The 22448-nt window shown below is 58.0% G+C and overlaps 1 protein-coding gene across 1 annotated transcript; it reads left to right on the top strand.

Annotated features, from left to right (window-relative positions):
- Positions 1-462: 462 nt before the first annotated feature.
- SH3RF2 (SH3 domain containing ring finger 2) lies at positions 463-22016 on the top strand. Its single transcript, XM_021543069.2, has 8 exons — positions 463-1046; positions 11868-12125; positions 13948-14241; positions 17502-17596; positions 19498-19668; positions 19866-20080; positions 20546-20907; positions 21732-22016. Exons 1-8 carry the CDS (start codon positions 675-677, stop codon positions 22014-22016), a joined length of 2052 nt encoding a protein of 683 aa, XP_021398744.2. The 5' UTR covers positions 463-674.
- Positions 22017-22448: the final 432 nt, after the last annotated feature.

Below are 22448 nucleotides of genomic sequence, written 5' to 3'. Positions count from 1 at the left end.
GGGGACGGGCACGGGGAGCGGGGCTGGCGCTGCTGCCAGCGGGGCGGCCGGAGGGTGCGAGGGAGCGCGCAGCCAGCCCGGCACCGGCAGCTGGGGCTGCTGCTCATCAGGGACTCATATCCTGAGCTGCCGGATTGTTCCTGAGCTGCCGGATTGTTCCTGAGCTGCTGCACTGTTCCTGAGCTGCCGGATTGTTCCTGAGCTGCCGGATTGCCCCTGAGCTGCTGGATTGCCCCTGAGCTGCTGCACTGTTCCTGAGCAGCTGGATTGTTCCTGAGCTGCTGGCTTGTTCCTGAGCTGCCGGATTGCTCCTGCCCTGCGCTCCGCTGCCCCGGCCCGGCTCCGGACCCCCTGCCCGGCCGCTGGACCCGCGGCTCGGTGCTCGGCCCCGGCCACAGCCCGGAGCCTCCCCTGGCTCCAGCTGAGTCAGGAGTGACTCATTTCAGAGCGGGCTGCGGAGTGAGTTCGCACATTGCCTGGGAGCGCGGCTCTGGTGTAGGTGGCTGCGTTACGCGCTCCAGCAGCACCGCAGCTCTGCTCCGTGCTCCCTCCTCCTCCTCGCCCTCCGCGCAGGAGAGCTGCCCGAGCCGGGGTCTGCTGCATCTCAGGCGGCTCCGGTGGATGTGGGGCGTGGATGGCCCCAGCTCCGCTCCTCAAGGGGCTCTGCACTGAAGATGGATGACTTGGCCCTCCTTGACCTGTTGGAGTGTCCCGTGTGCTTTGAAAAGCTCGACGCCACAGCGAAGGTGCTGCCGTGCCAGCACACATTCTGCAAGCCCTGTCTGCAGAGGATCCTGAAATCCCAGAAGGAGCTGCGGTGCCCCGAGTGCAGGACCCTCGTCCTGGGCAGCATCGAGCAGCTGCCCTCCAACCTGCTCCTCATTCGCCTCCTGGATGGAGTCAGGTGTGGACAAAACATCACCAGGTTTGGCTCGGTCCAGAGGTCGGGGGTCCTGTCCTCCCCCGCCTCCATCAGGAGGGTCCCCAGGGGGCTGCAGCTGCACCAGCACCGGCTGGCAACGAATCCTCGGATCCACATGGAGGGGGTAAGGAGGTCCTCAGTTCTTTCCTCTGCCCGTGAGCATAGAAAGGTTCGTGCTGTGTGCCCAGAGCCAGGAACCTTCTCTGTTAGCAGCACTGCTGAGTGTTGGAAGTGAGACTGAGTGTTTTGTGTGCAAATTTGGCTGCTGTTCCGATGTGATATTTGACTGTTTCAAGCTCACCACAGCAGAAACTGGCTCCCAGGCTAAGGCAAAGCCAGCCTGCCCTTCTTACAAAAACTTCCCAGCAGGTCTTTTCTCCCAGTTTTCAGATGCTTCCTGGCTTTTGAGGGCATTTCAGGTGCTTGGACTTTCAGGCAACACACTGCTTTTGTCTGATAGCAATTAAGTCAGTAACTGCAGAGCTGTCACTGTTAGTGGTGGAGAAGGTATCTCTATAGCTGCACCTCAGTTTCCCTGCACTGGAAAAGAAGGGGGGGTGGGGGTGTGCCAAATGCTGCTGCTGGTGTTCTGTCCAAAGTTCTTGGAAGTTCACTAGTTAAAGATATTAAATTTGACTCATTTATGACTGTACCTAGGGATGATTTACTAGGCTAATTTTAAAATTCTATGTTCTTTCCATAATTTTCTTTAACAATACAGAAGCGTTTCTTGAATAATGAGGACAGGATAGCAGACCTGTTAAAAGAGCTTGGCTGAGTTGGAATTTAGGGTAGAGACTTGTGGCTTCATCTTTCCCACATTGTATTCCTGGATTTCCACTTCTCTCACCTGAGCTGCTGTGTACAATGACTCTAAAGCCTTTTACTAGCACTCAAAAGCTTGGCTGAAAGGGTTTAGAGCCCAGAGGTCGCCCAGGGCAGCTGTGGGGTCCAGGCGGGCACGGCGCAGCACTGTGCCCGCTGGAGCCGTGCAGGTGTTGCTGTATCCTGTGGGTATGAGCTGGCACGTGTATCCCAGGGAATCTCTGTGGTGCTGATGAGGGATCTGGATGGATCACACACCAAAACCAGGCACGCCTCGGGTGCTCCCCTCCCTGCTGCTCCCGCTGTGCAGGCCTGAGCCCGAGGCACCGCGTCCCTTTCCTGGCACAGCCCAGCCGGGCACAGGGTGGGTGGCACTGCCCAGCCCAGATTGCTGGCAGGGGCAGGGGCAGGGGCAGAGTGGGCAGGGCTTGGGCTGCCAGGGCCCCTCTCTGAGTGAGCCCCCAGCCCTCCGGGGAGCATGAGGAGATGCTGGGGCCGTTCTGCAAGGGACAAACCCTCGACAGTGACGGCTTCCAGTCACTGCCATCCCCAGCAGCATTCCAGCTGACAAGGAGAGGGTTGTAGATTTTCCAACTGGACTCTCCTGGCCCTAGATAAAAGAGCACAAATACACTTGTCTGGCTTTCTTCTCTCTCACTCATTTCATGTTTCTTTAGCTGGTTCTCAGGACAGGCAGGAACTTGCTGCTGGTATATGATGGCAACATCCATCCATCCATCCATAGCTCTAAAAGCTTTTAAGACCAACTTAAGACCAAACTCCTGGAAATCAGCAGAGCCAGTGAGCACTGAGGGAGCTGTAGCTGACTCCCTGGCACTTGGACAGCCCTCTGAGCTCCTGTGCCTTTCTGGGAAGGGATATAAAACACATTACACTGAAATACTCTTAGAGACTTAATTAGTTACTTAATTATAAAACACTTTGGAATCCTCTGCTGCAAGGTGAAGAATGCACCGTATTAGTCACATTTTGGTTTTAGTGGTTTTAAATACCTGCATTCAGGCCCAGACATTACTTTGGTACTCCAGTGGGATGTTAATGGATTTGGAGCCTCCCCTGAGCTGGCACTCAGCTGGGTGACAGCAGCATGTCACCCAGCACAGCAGGGACACGTTTGAAAGCGCTCGTGCACTGCAAAGATGAGACGGTGATGAGGGTGACTTGTCATCACCCTACCCCACAGATGTTTGATTCCAGGGTCACCTGAAGGAGTCTGGGTGAGCAGAGATCTCCAGATGCTTGTGAAGCTCAGAGCAGATTCTTTTTGTCAGGATCCACAGCGAGAGCAGCTGCCCTGCAGCACTGCTCACCCCACCACAGCTCTCCCTGGGTACTCAGAAGTGCATGTGCTGCTGCAGCAGCAGGTCAGGGCTCCCCAAAAACAGACTGGCCTGATCTGCAAGGGGTGCTAATTACCCCAGTGCTATCCAGCACTTTGTGCTACAAAGCAAACACCACTGACGTGCCTCACACAGCTCTGCAGCCAGAGCCACCGCCCAGCCAGGATGGGGGCCAGCCATCGTTTTTACCAAGGCAGTTTTAGAAATAAACTTCCTTTACTCCCTGGAGCTGAGAACATCGCAAGTTGGATCAAAGTTTCTCTCTCAGCAGAGATGTTTCCTTGCCAGCTCTTTGCTCTTCATGCTCATGAGCATCCATGAAGGCAAAAAATAAAATCAATCCCTCGTCACCCAGTGAGCCAAGAGCTCCTCTCCTGAGCAGGAGGAGCGAGCAGGCCCCCACGGAGCGGCTGGATTAGCACAAATACAGCCCTGGCTCTGCGGTCAGGAATTTCCCAGAGCCAGTTGTTAAAAACCAGGGAATTTTCTAATTACAGCCCATCCCAAGCGATTTATTTGCTGGCATTTAAATCCCTTTTGCATCCACTTCCTACGAGCTAACGTGGTGTGGGCACGTGCTGGGTTTGTGCACGTGGAGCCGTGAGCGGGGCCTGGCTGTGCCCCGAGCCTACGGCTGCTCCTCAGCTGCCCCACGGGTGTCCCACAGCTGCCCCAGGGCTGTCCCAGGGCTGCCCCAGGGCTGTCCCAGGGCTGCCCCATGGCTGCTCCTCAGCTGCCCCACAGCTGCCCCTCAGCTACTCCACGGATGCCCCACAGCTGCCCCACGGCCTCTCCTTGGCCAGGCCTCCAGAGCTTCAGCACCAGCGCAGGGAGCGCTGCACGGAGGGGTTTGCAGAATCTCACATAATAAACTGTCTGGAATGTAAGAATAAAGGGACTTGCTGGGAGGTGTATGCATAAATAAGACACGCTGGGGCCTTTGAACTCTTAGGAGCCGCCCCTGGCATGTGCCAGGTGTGGTCGCAGCTTGTGCCCAAGCTCCTCCTCACCTGGCTGCAGCCCAGCGTGAGCTGGTGAGCAAGCAGACCGTGAGTGCTGAGGTGTGCACGAACCTCCCACACCTCTCCAGGGGGGCAGGGTGACCCAGCTGCACCCTGCACACGGAAAAATTCCATCCAGGCACTCAACAGCTGCTTGGGTGCCGGACTTGGTCATGCAACAGACATGGGACAGTGAGCCAGAGGAAGAAAGTTCTGAGTGTGACAGCTTGCCTTAGGAAAACACGGACCACGCAGATTTAACTGTGACTTGGGCTATTTTCTCTTTGCATGAACTGAGTGCTCAACACCCCCTTCCAGCATTTCATGGGAGATAGACAGATAACACCTCTATTGGGATAAAAATACTCTGCACTCCAACGTCCCACCTTCACACGGACGTCTATAGATAGTGCCTGCGTCTTGGTATTTTCTTCTCCTCCAGAATCATCTCCAACTCTTTTCTGCCTTTGATAGACAGGACTTGGATTGCTGGAGCTTCTTGAACTCTTGTTCAAAGCAAACTCCATGCTTGCACCTGGCAGAGGCAAGTTTCCTGACCCCTCAGTGAGCCAGCCCCCATCCCATCCCATCCCATCCCATCCCATCCCATCCCATCCCATCCCATCCCATCCCCTCGGGCTGGCCGGGTGCTCTGGGGGTGTCACTGGCCCGGGGTGCTGCCAGCCTGGGCTCTGCCTGAGGTGGTGGTGCCAGCTCCTTTCCCACAAGAGCATCCTTGCAGCTGCTGGGCTTGGTGCGGGTGTGCCACAGAGCCCCTCAGCTGGAGATGCTTCGTTTGGCTGCACAATTCTCTGTGGTCTTAAGCCTTTCTGGAGGAAGGCTTTGTCCCAAGTCTCCTCCTCCTGCATGTCCTATCAGGGTTTGTCTCATCCCAGCAGAACGAGGAGCTGCTCCCACAGGGCTGCTGGCACCTTGTGCCGGGCACTGTGAGTTTTCTCCCTCTGCGTGCAGTTTTAGCGCTTTTATCTACTACAAAGAGAGTGAGGTCAACATAGGCTGATGGACAACACACACCCCAAAAGCTGTGTGAGCAACAGAGCCAGCACAGGGCAGTCCTGGGTGGTACCTGTGGTTGTGGAAACCCAAAGACCTCCATGGCCAACAGCAGGAGCCAATTGCCCTGGTTTTACAAAATTAGGTGCCGAGCTGCAAACACATAAAAGTGTTTTAATTTGTTTCCAAGGCAATGAGTCAGGCTCAGATGGCGAGTCGGGAATAGCCCAGCAGGGCTCCTCTGCGAGCTCACCTGGCAGTGCCGTGCTCAGCCAGAGCCCCGAGGTCTGAGTCGTGCCCCCCTCCCGTCCTGCTGCCCGCCGGCCGCTGTCCCTGGCCCGTGGGCCGGGCGCTGGCCTGAGGTTGTGGTTTTCCTGCGGAGGGGGCAGTGGGGAGGGGGCAGCGTGCCCCGCAGCTCCGCAGTGTGCCAGGCTGAGGCACGGGCTCCCGAGGGATGCGCAGCCCTCCCTGCTGCCAGCTCCCCGCTGCAGCGCCCGTCCCGGTGCCCGCTGGCAGAGGCGGCCGTGTGCCCCAGGCTGGCAGCGCCGGCGCAGGAGCCACATCAGCGCTCCTTTGCCAGCACAGCGAGGGCACCGAGGCACAGGGAGAGGGCTCAGGAGCAGCGGGATGGAGCAGGGTGCAGGTTTCCTCCCTGCACAGTAAACAGCCTCTTCTGAAACAGTGCTGCTGAGGCAGAGCATCATGACCGGGCACGCCGAGGGCTGACACAGTTTGTTTTCCATGCAGCTCAAAGCCATGACACGCAACACAGCCACTGCCCGGGCCTGCTGACGGCAGCACGGGCTCATCTGATAGAGCAGCAGCCAGCCAAGAGCTGTCAGAGGGTTTGGTGCCCCTCTGCAGCCCCGGTGCCCGGCGTGCCCTGCCTCGTCCTCCCTGCCCTCCGCAGAGCTGTCCTGCTCTCCTGTGCCCTGCACCCAGAGCCCGGCAGGCTCCAGCCCTCGCCATTCCTGCTGCTCTTCTGAACGTCCCCCTGCCTCACACAGGCCAAGTGAAGCCTGGTCCAGCTGTGCCCTCCCTGGCAGCCGTGGGGCATCACCAGCCCGTGGCCAGGCGCTCCTCTGGGGCTGCTGCCAGCAGTGCTGCCCCAGCGTCTCTCATCCTCTCCTTCAGAGAAGCTGCTCTGTGATTCCTTCAATCATTTCCCCCTTTTCCATGTCACCTGTGCATTCCAAAGCCAGGCCACATTCAGGAGTGACACGAGCCTTGATGCCGTGGCACCCCAGGGCTGTGGGTGAGCACAAGGGGTGGGTGCTCCCAGCGCCTCTGCCGCTGCCCCAGCAGCTGCAGCCGTGCAGTGCAACAGCACAAAGCCAGCTAAATCCATACAATTCACATTTCCAGCATCTTCCACCATGGGCACTTGGCTCAGGAGCAGGTGGCCCCCAGCCTCAGCCATGGCCAGCGCTGACCTCCCATTTGGGCTGGCCCAGGAGGGAGTGGAGCGGCTCCAGGGCTGACGTGAGCAGGAGGGATTGGCTTTGTTCTCCCTGGTGCTCACAGTCTACGTGTGCTTGGAAGACAGGAACAATCCTCCTCGGGGAAGAAATAATGCAGAAACCACCCAACTGTCTGAATCCTCAGAATATAATTATGTGAAGAGATTGAAATGACAAGTTCACTTTTGAAGGTTTTGTTCTCTGTGACAAGGCTGAAGTTATCTCCTCTGCTGAAATGCAGAAAAACAGAATTGTAATGGCAATTAATTTGCATTCAAATAGCTCTTTTCATCCACCTGGATCCTGCAGAGCCCTGAACTGTGCCAGCTGAGCACACAAGCAGGTGATGGAGCTCATTCATGCCATGGAGACATGGGCAGTAGGGGCAGGATGTTGGAGGCAGCTCTCAGGAATCAGAAGGGATGAAGATGTTATTGATCATCCCTACAAAAAGCCAGTGTGTGCAGTCCTTCGGTGCCAGTGGTGGATAACACCCCGCTCCACGTGCTCAGTGTCAGTCACAGCTCTCAGGAGCATGGGCTGTGCCCTCAGCTCTGTCCTGGAGTCACTGGCTGCCCCAGGGGGAGACATCCACACTGCCCAGGGAGACACATCCACACTGCCTAGAGCCTCAGGGAGACATCCACACTGCCCAGAGCCCCAGGAGAGACATCCACACTGCCCAGGGAGACACATCCACACTGCCCAGGGAGACACATCCACACTGCCCAGGGAGAGACATCCACACTGCCCAGAGCCTCAGGGAGAGACATCCACACTGCCCAGGGAGACACATCCACACTGCCCAGGGAGAGACATCCACACTGCCCAGAGCCTCAGGGAGAGACATCCACACTGCCCAGGGAGACACATCCACACTGCCCAGAGCCTCAGGGAGACATCCACACTGCCCAGAGCCTCAGGGAGAGACATCCACACTGCCCAGGGAGACACATCCACACTGCCCAGAGCCTCAGGGAGACATCCACACTGCCCAGAGCCCCAGGAGACACATCCACACTGCCCAGGGAGACACATCCACACTGCCCAGTGCCCCACATCCTCCCTGTGGGGCAGCTCCCAGGCTGGTCCCAGGCTGGGATCAGTCCCTGGGATTTACTGCAGCCATTCAGCAGGACAGGCGCAGGGGAAGCTGCTCCAGGGCATTCCCTGCATGGGTCAGGACAGTCCCCGCTGGGAAAACACCAGTGCAGGCCCGTCTGAGGCCATTCCTGACCCAGCATCCCCTGCTGGGGTCGGCAGGACCCCTGCCCAGCCGGGGGCAGCTCCCACGTCAGGCAGTGACCCGGGAGGAAGCAGCCCTGGAGAGCCAGAGCAAGGAGCTGTCCCTGGCATCCCTGGTGCCCGTCCATCCGGGCACCCCCGGCGGGGCTGGTGAGCTCAGAGCAGGGGCTCGGGGGTCCCAGCCGTGTCCTCAGCGGTGGCACCGAGCCCTGCGTGCCAGGGGACAGGGGCAGTGGCTCCAGCCCAGCCCTGCTCCTGGCCCCACGCTGCCAGCTGCTGCTGGCACCCTTCTCCTCCGGGGCCTGGGACAGGGGGGCATTCCCAGCTGCCACCAGCAGCCTCTCCTCTTGCCTGTGCTCCTGGCTCTGTTGCCAGCCATCCCCACCCCAGCCAGTGCCACCCGCTGCTTTCCCTTCTCTTTTTGGGATTCCCATGCTCCGGGGTGCTTCATGAGTCCCCTGCTGCCAGTCGTGAGGAGTTATAGCCTGCTCTTTTAAATGATCACAGAGAGCATTTCTCTGCTAGGGAGAGATGCCCCACACTGCTTCCTCACACACGTAAATGTATTTTTAATCTTTGTTTTGTGCAGAGGGAGACTCAAAGGCATTGGATGGCTGCCCAGCACAACTGATGCCAAATGCCAAAAATAGTGAAAAAATAAAATCTTTTCTCCCTTATTGGCCTCAAATCCACTGAGAATGGGGACAAAGAGGTGAAGTGCATCTGCCATGACCATCCCTGCTGGAAGAGTGGCCAAGGAGAGAAAAGCATCTCCCCCAGAGATGGGGCTGATGCAAGGGGGTTCTGCTCCTGGTAACCTGCTGTTAGCTGGTGTTAACCTGATGTTACCTGGTGTTACCTGGTGTTAACCTGGTGTTAACCTGGTGTTACCTGGTGTTAACCTGGTGCTAGCTGCTGCCTTCTCTCCAGGGCTCCCCACACTCTCTCCAGGCACCTAAGGCAAGGGGCACCCAGGGCTCAGCCACTCTGAGAGCTCTGAGAGCTGCTGGGTCTCACTCAGGCATGATGGAGGAGAAAACAGGGGGCAAAATCAGGAAAATGAGGCAGCATTGAAAAAAGTAACAGGCACCCCCAAAATGGGTCTCTCTGCTGTAGTTTCACTCTCTCTGCTGCTGAGCAGCCAAACTGTCCCAAACTTTCAGCAGCCTTCAGCTGAGCTTTGCACAGAGCTGCTCCCAGTTTCTCTCTGCTCACACGGATGCCAAGCGGGCACGAGGGACCAGACCCTGTGTGCAATGCACAATGCTGCCCTGCTGAAATGAAATGCTGCTTTGCACTGGCTGAAGCAGCTGGACATGCTAACGGGGAAGACTCCACCAAAGAGAGCAGGTCCTCCTCCCCCTGCCAGGGCCACCCCTGGCCTGGGAGAGCCTCTCCCTCTGCCCTCAGCCACCCCCAGGCACTCCTCGTCTTTATCTCAACTTAATTAGCACCCCGGTTTCTGCCTTTGCAATTAACCTACTTTAAATAAAGCTAAACAGATCCCTTGCAGAGGATCTGGGACAGGCGGGAGTGGGCAGAAAGCAGCCCGAGCTGAAGCAGGCTCAGATCAGCTCTGAGCTGCAGCAGGAGGACGCTGGTCCCTGGTGAGCACTGCCCATCACTCCAGCCCCGTGCCCATCACCCCAACCCCGTGCCCATCACTCCAGCCCTGTGCCCGTCACCCCAACCCCGTACCCATCACTGTCACTGGGGCCAGCTGTCCTTTCCTACACCCCACGAACACCCCACAAAACAGGGACTCTGCCTGTCCTGCTGAAATCTCCAACTTGCAGCTTTATTTTGTGACAGGGCATGTTAGTTGCTCCCTGTGGGTACATAAAGGCTTAGTTTGTGATCTAAATAAAGTTGGGAAACTGATGGGATATTTTTGGCTCAGTATCTGAGCAGCCAAACAGAATTTATTTTAAAAAATTGAAAATATCAAAAGCTATGGACTTAGGAAAAAGCTGAGTTGGGTTGGGAGATTTGAAAGGGCAGAAAAGTGTGAGGAAAGCGTTAAAGAGGAGGGGAAGAGCTGAAGGTTGTGAGTGTGGTTAGAGGAAGAAAGAGCCCATTCATCCAACCATCCGGGCATGCAAGCGGAGGGATGTGTTCAGCCAGAACTAACACCACAAACTCACCTGCCCACCTGGGTTTTGGGTATTTATCCCAGTCTGCCCTGCTGTCTCATCCCTTTGCCTGCTGAAGAAAGAATATTCCAGACTCCCAGCACTCTGTTGCTTGCTCCCTGTTCCTAGTTAGCACCAGGTATGCATTTCATTTCAGAGTTTCTCTTCTTTTTAATATATTTCCATAACTTGTTCATGCTGCCTTTAATGTTTTGCTGCATCCTGCTGTTCCCTCACATCCCAGACGTTCTGCTCCTCCTTCCCAAGCCCTGTTCTCGCCCTTTGTGAAGGTTCCATTTGTTTTCTGGCTGCTCCTGAGGCAGCCCCAGCTCTGTGCTCCCATGCCAGAGCTGCTGACCCCCATCTGTTCTGCTCATGGCAAGGCTCACCTGCCCAGGTGTGTGTTTGCAGGGAGTCTCCACGGCCCCACAGGTGTGCTCCCTGGTGTTCTGATGGGGAGCAGCGCCGGCCCAAGCCCCCTTCCCCATTTCCTTTCTCCCAGCAATGTGCCGTCGATGTCGCTGAGCCAAGCACACAAGTTTACTCTGAGCACAAATTGAGAGAATGACTTAATTAGAACTAAACATTAAACTAATTGCCTCCCATTTCAAAGACTTTGAAGTAAAATTTTTCTCTTCTTGGTTCCTATTCCCTACCAGACATCAGGGTTTGGGGATGCTGGAAGATGCCTTCTTTCCAAAACATAACTATTTCCATGGGAAATTTGATCTTTTCCACATTTCTGGAAACTAATATTGAGATTCTTGCTTCTACCTTGCTGTCCTCTGAAGAGTGGCTGAGAGAGAGGGAGCCCTGCAGGAGTCCCGCCTGAGCCCTGCTCGCAGACAGGGGTGGATTTGGGAAATGCTCAGAAAGGCAGGAAATGTGGAATGTGCCACTCTACAGAAGTCTCCTGGGAGATGAGAGGGAGGGGGTGATGGTGGCTTGGAGGACCTGCAGGGTACTGTCCTCGCCACACCACAGCACCGGGCAGCCTCTAAAGAGAGGAGAGGGACAATCCAGACCTGCAGAGAGGTGAGGAAGCAGCGGGGCAGCCTCTTGTCCCCGGGCACTGCCACTTCAGCTTCAGGCTGGCCAGGGCTCAAGGGCCAGGGACAGTCCAGCCCCCTGGTTTGCCAGCGTGGAGCTCAGGCAGCTGTGGCCCAGCAAAGGGGCCAGGACGGAGCTCGGTTTTGGGGTATTCCCTGAAGTGCAGGGCTGCAGGGAGCCCTGGCTGTGGGCGGGCAGGGACAGGCAGGGCTCAGGGACAGGCAGGGCTCAGCAGCCCAGCACAACTGTCCCAGGGGAGCCTGGTCCTTCCATCCGTGTGACAGCCACAATGTCCCTGCGTCTCCCCTGGGCTTGCCGTGGCTCCTCTGCGCCACAGTACACTGCAAGGGCAATAGCAGGAATCCAGCTCTTCCCAGAACCCAGGAAAAGGCAGGATTAAATCCACAGCCACACGTGTTACAGCAGGGATGGAGCCACGGGAGCAGAACCTGCACTCACCCTGCTCTGGTGACAGCCACCAGCTCAGCTGGATGATGGTCGTGACCTCTGGTCCTTCTGGAATAGAAATACCTGGGCCATCAAAATAGAGATTGTGTTGGAGGAGCCCTTGTAGCAGGAAATAAGATCCCATGGGAAGACTAGTTTAAGGCCTTAACTGTTTCTTAATATTCTTAAACAAGTCCAGCCTGCTTTTCATCTTGATACAAACTTAGCATAAGTATTTGGGAGCTTGTCTTCATTAGTAGAACCCATCAAGGAAGGATGTGGGTAGTTAATCCTAATAAATGCATGCTTAAGCCTTAGACCTCTGCCTTTTTTTCTCATTAATTACGGATGCTTTTAGGGAACTCTGTCTGTGTCGGACGAACTGCAGGGGCTGTTTCTTGTCCCCGCAGGTGCCACGAGCCAGGGCCCTGTACACCTACCGCGGGCACAACCCCGGGGAGCTGCGCTTCAACAAGGGGGACACCATCATGCTGCTGCGGCAGCTGGATGAGAACTGGTACCTGGGCGAGCTCAACGGCACCAGCGGCGTTTTCCCGGCCAGCTCCGTGCAGGTCATCAAGCAGCCGCCCCTGCCGCGCCCGCTCTACAGCCCCGAGCCGCGGGGCCGGGCCAAGGCGGGGAGCAAGGACACCCCGAGCGTCCCCAAGGTACGGCCGCGGCACCGGGACTGGCACCGGGACCGGGACCGGCCCCTGGCAGCTCCTCCCCGCTGCCGGGGGCACCCAGCCCCTCCGACACCGCTGCCAGCAGCTACCCTCCTCTGCCGGCCCAAGGGCACGATGGAGCATCCCAGAGGGATGGAGGGTGACAGAGCATCCCAGAGGGACAGAGGGGGTGACAGAGCATCCCAAGGGCACGCAGGGTGACAGAGCATCCCAAGAGGGACAGAGGTGACAGAGGATCCCAAGAGGGATGCAGGTGGCCCTGGGCAGCCAGGCCACAGCTCCAAAGACCTCCCAGCCACCCCTCCCTGGCAGAATATTGTCAGCACAGGCCTAAACATTAATTGTGTTGTGCAGTTTAGCTTGAGATGTAGGGTGTATATGGCACCGGCACCAGTTCCTAGAAATAAAATTAATACTTGTAATGCCTATAATTACAGCAAGCTCTGCTTTGTGGCTGTTTTATAGGAGGACACAAGCAAAACATCTTATTTGAAGCTCTAATATATTTTTTTAATATCTTTTCATTTAATGAAATCATTTTAGCTTCAGTAATGATTTATTCAAGTCTAGCATTGAGACACAGAAGTTAGTTAAGGGACACATACAGCCACCAAGGAATTATAAATTAATTCTAAAGAAGGCAAAGGTAGGGCTACTGTGGGAGACTTGAGACTCTCCTGGCTCTGACACGCAGTTTGTGCCCCATTTTATCATGTTTCCTGGGATTTAGATAGGAAGAAAAACATTTTCAGTTTGCTCACATACAGAAATTACAGGATGGCCATGGCACACGTGTACCTACATACACACTGTGGGCTTTAAACCTTATTTTGGAGAGGGGAAATGAGAAAACCACCCCTGCTGTAAAATGCTGACATCTGGGAGCCACCTGTACCTCTCCTGCCGTGGTCTCCCTGTCCATCCCAGGCATCAAGCACATTGCCTCCCATGAGTGGGTGAGAATCTCAAGTTTTGCAATCCATTAATGTCAGCAGTAAATCATGATTAATTCCTCTGGCACCCATCGTGGTGAGAAACGCTGTCACCACATGCCCTGTGCTACCAACACCCTGATCAGCAGTTCCGAGAAGTACTGAGGGAGCAGTGCCCGAGTGCAGCCCGGGGCCGGCCTCTCCCTCGGCAGCCCGGCCCTTCCAGGCTAGGAGTTCGTCAATGGGAGCAGCGCCGAGCCATGACTGCTCGAGCTGACAGAGGTGCAACTGGTGGGTGCAATCCTGCTGGGAATGCCACCCTCAGCGAGGGCCTCTCTGAGCCCGTGCCAGACCCTCAGCTGCAGGATGCACCCACGGGTGCCAGCACAGATGGGGAAAGGCCGACCAGTCCAAACATCCCTTCCAATTCAGAGTTAGAGTTACTGAGTACAGCCCTCCCGGCACCCTGCCAGCCAGAGCTCTGGATGAGCTGTGTGTCAGGGGAGCACTCATCCTCAGGTCTTAGCACAAGCTTTAAAACCAGTTTTAACTTTGCTGTCAGCTTTGAATGGGCAATTGTGCAGTTTTAACTTTGCTGTCAGCTTTGAATGGGGAATTTTGCAGTTTTAGTTTTGCTGTCAGCTTTGAATGGGGAATTTTGCAGTTTTAACTTTGCTGTCAGCTTTGAATGGGGAATTGTGCACCCGGAGCTGGTCCGTGACAGCAGATGGGAGGAATGGCAGAGCCCCAGGGTTTCGCAGCTAACCGTGACCCTGAGCCTCCCGAGCCGGGCGGGCAGGGGCAGGGAGCAGGCGGCCGAGGCCCGCGGGCTGTGCCTCCCCAGCCCAGCGCTCTCCTGCTGTCTCTTGCAGCCCAGCAGCCCCGCTCAGCAGCTCCTGCAGGCCGGCAAGGGCCACCGGTCCCCGCCGCCCAAGGGCCAGGCCGCGGAGCCGGCGGCTTTCCGCAGGGTGCCCGAGCACAGGCGGAGGAGCCTGCGGCAGTTCTCCCTCACCACGGCCCTCAACACGCTGAACCGCATGGTGCACGCGCCCGCCGAGCGCCCGGCGCTGCACATCAGCGCCCCGGTGCTCATCAGCTCCAGCAACCCCACCGTGGCCACCCCGAGCGGCGAGAAGGCCGAGCTGCCCTGCGGGACCCCGCTCCAGGTAAGGCAGCCCAGCCCAAGCCCGGGCTCGTCCCGGGCCACCTGAGCCCGGGGCTGAGAGGGACCTAGGCTGACCCTTCAGAATTCATCCACTCCAGGCAGAGTCCTCTCACTCCTTCTTCCCACTCTGACTGAAGGTCTGAGCACGGAATCTTCACAGATATGGGAGAAAAAGGGGCCTTTTACATTTATATGACATCTTGCATAGTGAAGGCTGCTCCAAGCTTTTCTAGAGCAGTCGCCCAGCCCCTGGCAGCACATGTCCAGGCAGTAACTCCTGGCAGGCACTTTGTCCTGGGCACGGCCTGCAGAGAGCTGGGATGTGATATCCCGGGTTACAGAGAGGAGGCAAAACCCTACACGAGTTCCATAATTCAACTGAAACCTTATCCTGTCTCACACCCCCAAAGGGATCTTACCCAAAAGTCTCAGTGTGAACTACTGCCAAGAGCAGAAACGAGAAAGGGACCTGTTTGGCCCCAGAAGGGTTGGAAATCTCCCGTTTCCAATCAGCAGTGCTGCTCCCAGAGGCTTGCAGGGCAGCCCGTGCCATCTCTGGGGCTGCACAGGATGCAGCTTTCCTTCTCCATCTCTGGGTTTGGGCTGCAATGCCTGAGCTGCAGCACTGAGATCCCTTCACAAGGCCGGTGGGCGCTGCCAGGGTGGCTGGGAGGCCGAGGAGCAGGGGCTGTAGGCAGGACAGCCAGGACGAGCCGGGGCACCAGGGTTGTGCCAGGGCTGCGGCACGGGACCTGCCTGCCTGGCATTGCCAGCACCCGGAGCTCCTGGACCTGCCTGCGTGGCATTGCCAACACCAGGAGCTCCAGGTTGGACTCACCTCGGCCCATAAAAGGGAATTCCCGGCGCTGCCCAGCCTCCTCCTGCGGCTCCGCTTCCCCTCGGCTGCCAAGCCGGGCTCAGCCGGAGCCAGAACCAGCCTGCAGGGCTGCAGCCGTGTCTGTGCATGTGCCTCTTGTGCAAGCGGCTGTGGGGCGAGGGCAGCGGGGCACCCACGCCCTCCCTCTCCGCTGGAATCCCTTCCCAGCACAGCCAGGCTGACTCCCTGCCCTGGCCGGGTCTGACCCGGGCTCTGCTGTGCCCTGCAGCTCGCCGAGGGGAGCCGGTGCCCCCAGCTGCCCCAGCACACCTGCCTTTCCTGTGCCATAAACGATGGGACCCCGCAGGGCCCGGTGTCCAGAGCCCGTGGTGGGATGGGCAGGGCTTCCCTCGTCCCCACGAGAACACTCCCGGCTGGGACTGGCCTGTGTCAGCAGTGCCAGGGCACATTGGTGACACCAGGAAGGGAGATGGGGCAAGAGAGGGATTGCAGGAGAGGCGGGGAATTAAACCCTTTGTACTTACAAAAAGATCAGCAGAAGTGAATGCTGAAATCAGTGATACGTGACTCGAAAATATTTCTTGCAATGTTTTTTCCCCTCTGCATGTTGCAAATGCAAAGGCAGCTTTGAGGGTGCTGTAAATGATGGCTGCTCCCAGCACAGGGGAACACAGAGATGAAAAAATGGAGCTTTCCCCCCAGAAGGAGACATTCCAACACAGTTCCATCAGGAAAACCAGCAAAAGGCTGTCATTTTGTTCCAATGCAGAAAAAAGAAACTCCAAATAGCCAAATTTCAAGCATTTTGATTATGGTAATTAATAAAACAGAATTATAATTTCCAGTCAACTTTATGAACACCTGGTCCAATCCTGCCTGGACTAGAAAACGAGAATGTAGAGAAGGTTTGAAGCTGACCTGCTACTCCAGGTCTGAGGCAGAAGCTGGAATTGCTGGGGTGTTTTAATTAATTTAATTTACTGGAGAGCACCAGAGCGGGTGAGTCACTTTTCTTTTTCCTTAGGTCCTTGCCAAGCCAGTGCTCCAGCACCGCATTACAGACATGACCACTAGAAATTAGATTTGAAATGAGGGTGAGATTAAAGCCCCAGCTTGCATCACGGAAGGTCCTGTGGTCGCGGCTGGAGAGCGCCGCTGCCAGCCCCGTCCAAGCGCGGCGACGTTCCGCTGCCCTGAGCGCCCCGGGACGCTGCTGGCACCTCCGTCCCGTGGAGCCACGCTGCTGCCAGCACGGCTCCGGGCACGGCAGGGCACGGCAGGGCACGGCACGGCACGGCACGGCACGGCACGGCACGGCAGCGCGGCTCCGGACGGGCAGGAGCCGCTGCTGGCGGCTGCTCACCCCGGGGATGCTCTGTGCTGCAGGAGGGACAGCCCGGCTGGAGGGACAGGAGAGACAGCTCGGGAGAAGGGACAGCTCGGCAGAAGGGACAGCTCGGGAGAAGGGACAGCTCGGGAGAAGGGACACCTCGGCAGAAGGGACAGCTCGGGAGAAGGGACACCTCGGCAGAAGGGACAGCCCGGCAGAAGAGCGGCCCGAGGATGCCGGGCTGCCTGCTGCCACGGCCCAGCCCTCCCCTGCTGCCACCCTCCCTGCACACAGCCAGCGCAGCACGGCGCGCTCCATCGCCCAGCCCAGGGCTGCTGGGCTGCCAGCAGCGCTGCGAGCCAGAGGGCCAAAGGCAGAAGCCAGAGGGACAGGTCAGAGTGGGCCCAGGTGGCACACACCCACAGGTCTGCTAGCTGGGACCCTGCAGAGCCCAGCAGGCACAAGGGACGCAAAACAAACTCGGAAGGAGAGCAGGAACACCCCCAGGCAGGCCTGGGCCGGGGGTCGTGGCTGGAAGCTCAGCAGACCCCAGCACAGGACACCCAAGAGCTCACGCCCCACCTCAGAGACCCCTCGGGGGACAGCATCCCCAGCCCAGCGGGGACATGAGGAGGGACAGGGAGTGGGAGCAGCCCAGCATGGCCTCAGGTACAGCAGGGACAAGGAGTCGCCCTGTGGCCCCGGCAGACCCCTGGCACAGCTCAAGGCAGTTAGCTCAGCAGCAGAAATGGCTGCAGCTCCTCCCTGGAGCCCCTGTGAGGGGACGCTGTGGTGGCTGGCAGCGCTCTGCAGGTGCAGAATGCCAGTGGGGAAAGGACCAGGTGGGGATCGGTCACAGGGTCCCGATGATCCTGGAGGTCTTTTCCAGCCTAAATGATTCTGTGATTCTGAGTCTTCCTCTTGCTGCCTGGTCTTTTTCTAAGTCAAATGTTTCTGACTCTTCTATTTCCTGAAATGTCTCTGGTGGTTTTTTGAAGGGTGGATGAAGCCAATCAAATGTTAGCTGCTCCTCCAGTGGCTGAAAGAAGCTGATAGCCAGATTAATACTTCATTTTTTTCCTTTCTCCCACAGGTCAGCACCTCTTACTACTCCACACCAGGACCACTGGGGCCCCCGGCAGCCATCGTCACCCTGCCCCACCTGCAGCACCATGGGCCAGCTTACCTGTACGTAAGGAAACTGAGGTGCTTTGGGCACGGGGCAATTTGCTGTGGCCTCACCATGAGCTTGCTCCTGCCAGGCAGGAGGTGCAGACAGAGCAGAGCACAGCTTGGATCCACGTGCAGACCCATGTAGGAATGTACCTGGCTGGTCTAGGGCAGGGGTGGCAGAGACCTGATACCACAGCTGAGTGCATCTCCCTGATTCACATTTCTATGGAGAAACAGTTCTGCCTGTTCCTCAACAGTACGTTAATTTTTTTTTAAGTGTAAAGAAACAAATTACTCCTTAAGTGCCTCTAGTTATTTATCCTGAAACCTTCATGGCCACTGGTGTTTTGAACAATCCAATCCCTGAAAACTTTCACAGAGTAAAAATTTGCAGATAACACTCTATGATGATTACATCAAGGCAAGATTCACCACCCTGGCACTTTAATAAAGCATCTAAAATAACAACAGCATCACAACACGCTGTTTACACGGCACTCCTGGTGCAGGGCCAGGCTGTGGGAATGCTGGTGCCCAGGAGCAGCACCCACAGCTCGGTGCTGTGTTGGGACCCACACACACCATCATCAGTCAACTGAGACTCCAGCACACAAATAATCCAAAAGACAAGAGAACCCCCAAGACCTTAAAATAATTTGCAGAAGGAAGGTGAGAGAGCACTGCACCAGCTGCCTGGTTTGCACAGATGCAGTGTCAGACCAGCAGCTGCAGAGCCTCCCCTCGAGGTGACTCCTGAGCAGCCTGAGCTGCTGCAGAGCCCCGAGCTCACCTGGGCTGTGCAGGAGCCCAGAGCTCACCTGGGCTGTGCCGGAGCCCCAGGGAGCAGCCCCTCACACACACTGGCCCAGCAGGTCAAACCTGCAGATGCTTGTGCTGAACAACAGGGAGAGAGAAACTTCTAAGAGTTCTGGGGTAGTCCTGACTATCCAGACAGCCTGTGTGTTGTTTGTTTTGTAAATAACACCTGATACTTGGAGTGATGGGCTGTAACTCATTGATTCTTGGAGCAGATCACTTTCCCCTTGAAAAAAACAACAGTGCAATTAAATGTATTACACTGGAGACAAATTCAAGTTCTTTAAAGAACAGATAGGGATTTTTTTTTTTTTTTAATGCGCCATTTTCTTTTGCTGATGTATTGCTGTGTGCTCATGCATGGGTCAGAGAGAAGAACAAAGCTTCAGCCCTTGGTCCCATTCCTAGAATCACAAAAGCGAGGTCTAGGGAGAATTTCAGACTAATTTCTGGTCTGATTTCCTCACTACCCTGCAGTGGAGCCATGTACCTCCTCCTACCTCCTGCTCTGTCCATTCTCCATGGCTCCAGAGGCTGTGACTCCGGTGCTTGTGTTCCAGGCAAGGAGAAGGAGGCAGGCAGGGAGGGAGGAAGGCACGGCAAGAGTGGTGCTCTTCCCTGGCCCTCCAAAGCCTCCTGGTCACGCTGCAGGCAAGCAGATCCAAGGCCTCTGGTTTCAGAGGCAGAACTGCCTGATGCTATCTTGAACACGGCACCATAACTGCGCTCTTTCAAGAGCTTTGCCTTAGGACAGGTACTTGTCAGGCCCTCATCTGTGTTTCTGATGGAGCACTGGAGGTGCAGAGCAGCAGCTTCCTCCTCCCCAGCGTTTGTCACCCTGGGCTGGCACTTCTGGGACAGAAACCATCCTGCTGAGCCGCTTTGTTCTCCATTCCTGCCGGCTCTTGTTCATTCCCTTCGGCCCGAGGTAGCGGGGCGTTTCCTCGCTGCGGCGGCGCCGAGCGCTCGGTGCTGCTCCGGCTGGAGAGGCTCCGGGCACCGCCAGCAGCATCCTCCGCTGCTCGGTTGGACCCCGGAGCTCCGGGAGGCTCCAGCCCCCCGCCCGGCAGCTCTGCCTCCCGCACGGCCTCTCTCCGCAGGTGCGTGGCTCTCCACTCCTACGCGGCTCACGGACCGGACGAGCTGGAGCTGCAGAAGGGAGAAGGGGTCCGTGTCTTCGGCAAGGACCAGGACGGGTGGCTGCGGGGCATGTCCCTCGTCACCGGCAGGGTCGGCCTCTTCCCCAGCAACTACGTCACTCCCCTCTTCAGGTCTGCGCTTTCCTACGTGAGGCAGAAACGTGGGGAGGGGGCAACACGGAGAGCTTGGGGTCTTCTTGTTTGCTCAGAGAACCCATGGCAAGGCGTCCCCCCACTCCTGACAAGGGTCCCCCCAGAACTGGCAGGGGCCAGGGGTCCCTCGCCAGGTGGGATGGCGCCCAGCAGCCCTCGCCCTTCTTTTCCAACAGGAAATCTAGTCCCTCCGAGCCGAAGATGCCTTCCCTGTACACCTCGTGGACGCTGTCCACCTCGTCGCTGTCCTCCCAGGGGAGCCTGTCCGAGGCCGGCCCGAGGCAGAGCCGGGCGCTGCGGCCGCTGCTGCTGCCCGTGCCCGTCCCCTGCCCCGGCCGGGGCGCGCTGGCACCGGCCCCGCTGCGGCGCGGCCGCGGCAGCAGCAGGAGGAGTAAGTCTGGGGGCTCCGGGAGGGACGGGGGGACCCACTCCCCCAGAGAACACCGGCTGCTGCTCCTCACGGTCCCTCAGCCCTGCCTGGCCCCGACTCTGGCTGCTTTGGGAATTCCAGGGGGGTTGACTCAGCGTGGAAAAATTCCTTGTAAAGCTTTGTGTAGAGCTCGGTGGTTGTATTCTTTACAAGGAGGCTGCAAGGTTTATCTTCATCCCATACACACTGTTTTGTGATACACTTCCAAGAGTATTTGGGGCGCCATCCTGGAGGCAGCAGTGCCCTGGCAGGGGCCACTGTCAGCGCTTTTACTCCCGAAATCGGTGCCGGTGCACAGGGCTGGGCACGGGGTGGTCCCTGGGAGCTGCAGCCCCACAGCATGCTGCGAGCAGGGCTGTAAGCACTGCTCACTCTGCACGTTTTGGATGCCTGACTAAATGCCTTTCCGTGGTCCTTGCTCCCCAGACGGATCCCTGCAGAGGCCAGGACAGACAGGGACCCCCGTGCAGATCACCGGCTCCCTCAGGCGTCCCACGGCTGCGGGGCGACCTCAGCACTTCCAGCTTTACCCGCACGTCAGCTCCCCTCCGCACAGCATCCCTCCCGGAGCTGGCGTGGACGAGACAGCGAGGCCAAACTCCTCCTACGAGGCTTCGCCGGCGCTGCTGGTCAGGGGAGGGGAGAGCCGAAGCCCCTCCGTGTGCAGCTCGGTGATCCTGGACGCCAAAGACCCCTCGGTGAAGAGCGAGGCGGCTCCAAAGCCGCCTGCATCAGCCCCGCCGTCCATCCTGGTGAAACCAGAAACCTCCCGCAACGGCGCCGAAAAGGTACGGCCAGAACCGCCCGTGCCCCAGAGCATCCCAGTGGAACCAGCAGTGTCAGCCACAACTAAGCAGGGCCAAATCCCTCGAGGGCTTTGCTCCATCCTCACCCGTTTCTTCCAATACAAATCGCTGGGATTGACACGTGCCTTAGGAAATCGGGTGTTGGTGCTGCTGATGCAGCAGTTCAAATTAAGCCCTGGAGAAAGGCGGGGTGCTGCAGGGGCTCTGTCCCTGCCGCAGAGCTCAGTCACAAGCAAATCTCGAGACTTTTCCGAGGTCATAAATTGGACAAGAATCTGTGAGTTTGGGAGCAAATGCCACCGAACTAGTGTCAGGCAAAGCTTTCCAGAACTCCTCTATCTCCTTCATGTCACTTGGGCCGAGCCATTTGGAATGGGTAGTTCTTTCCCTTCTGGCAGCCGGAGAGAAATTTCATAAAGGTAAACCTATTCTGAAAATTGCCCTTGTGACAGCTTCCCTTTCCCACACTGCCCAAAGAGGTGCCCAAATCGTTCCACACGCCCCCAAAAGCCCAGCCAAGCTCAGAGCTCGCAGGCAGCTCAGCATCAGCTGAGAGCCCACGGCTCTGCGAGGGCAGGTGCTGTGCTGCCTCCCGCTCCCAGAGCAGCTCTCCTTGGTCTCCGGGAGCTGCCAGCGCTGCTGTGCCGCTCCCTGGGGCTCTCTGCCACCTGCCACAAGCGCACACCACCCTGGGCCTCCCTGCGGGCATGCTGCGTCCCCGGCGCATCTCCCCGGTTCTGCAGGGCGCAGGGGAGGGCGGGCAGGGTCTGCGGCTCCCATCTGACTCTGGCCCCTTCTCGCTGCAGCAAGTGAAGACGGTGCGGTTCCAGAACCACAGCCCGCCGCCGCCCAAGCGGCACAGCCTGCAGCCCTCGCCGAGGCTGCCCCGCAGCAGGACAGAGCCCGGGCCCGAGGGGCTCCTGCCCGAGCCGCGCCTGGGCCCCGAGCTGCTGCTGCTCTGCTCGCCGCGCCTGGGCTCCAGCCCCCTGCACCCGCGCCGGGCGCTGCACCCCAAGGCGCTGTCGCTGGACCTCTCGGGGCAGCTGACCTTCCCCATCAAGAAGAGCTACAGCAGCATCTCCGCAAACTGACCGGGTAACCCGCGCCGGCCTTCCTCCCCGCTCCTGCTCCTCTCCCTCGCTCCCGGAGCGCCCGGCCCGGTGCTCCCCGCTGCTCCCGCCTCGGGCAGCGAGCCCGGGGCTCGCGGAGAGCCGCGGGCACCCTGAGGAGCCCGGCCCGGGCTGCCGGGCACGGGGAGACGCGCCGGGCTCTGCCGGCCCGCAGCACCGGCCTTGCCCCGGCCGCTGCCCGGGCACCCCGCCGGAGCGGCGCGGCAGGAAAGGGTGCAGGCATCGGGAGTTGCGCTGGCTTTGATCTCCTCAGGCTGCAGGAAAGCCCACGGAGATCAAACACTGGCTCATTACCTGCCTGCCTCAGGGTAAAGAAACCATAAATCAGAATCGGTCAGCTCCTGGCTGCTGATGGTTCACGCTGCCTTTGAGGGGAGGGGGTCACTCAGATTT

This window comes from Lonchura striata, chromosome 15 (assembly GCF_046129695.1).
Source record: "Lonchura striata isolate bLonStr1 chromosome 15, bLonStr1.mat, whole genome shotgun sequence".
Taxonomy (NCBI): domain Eukaryota; kingdom Metazoa; phylum Chordata; class Aves; order Passeriformes; family Estrildidae; genus Lonchura; species Lonchura striata.
The sequence above is the reverse complement of the archived record's forward strand: the minus strand, read 5'-3'. Positions and strand labels throughout refer to the sequence as shown.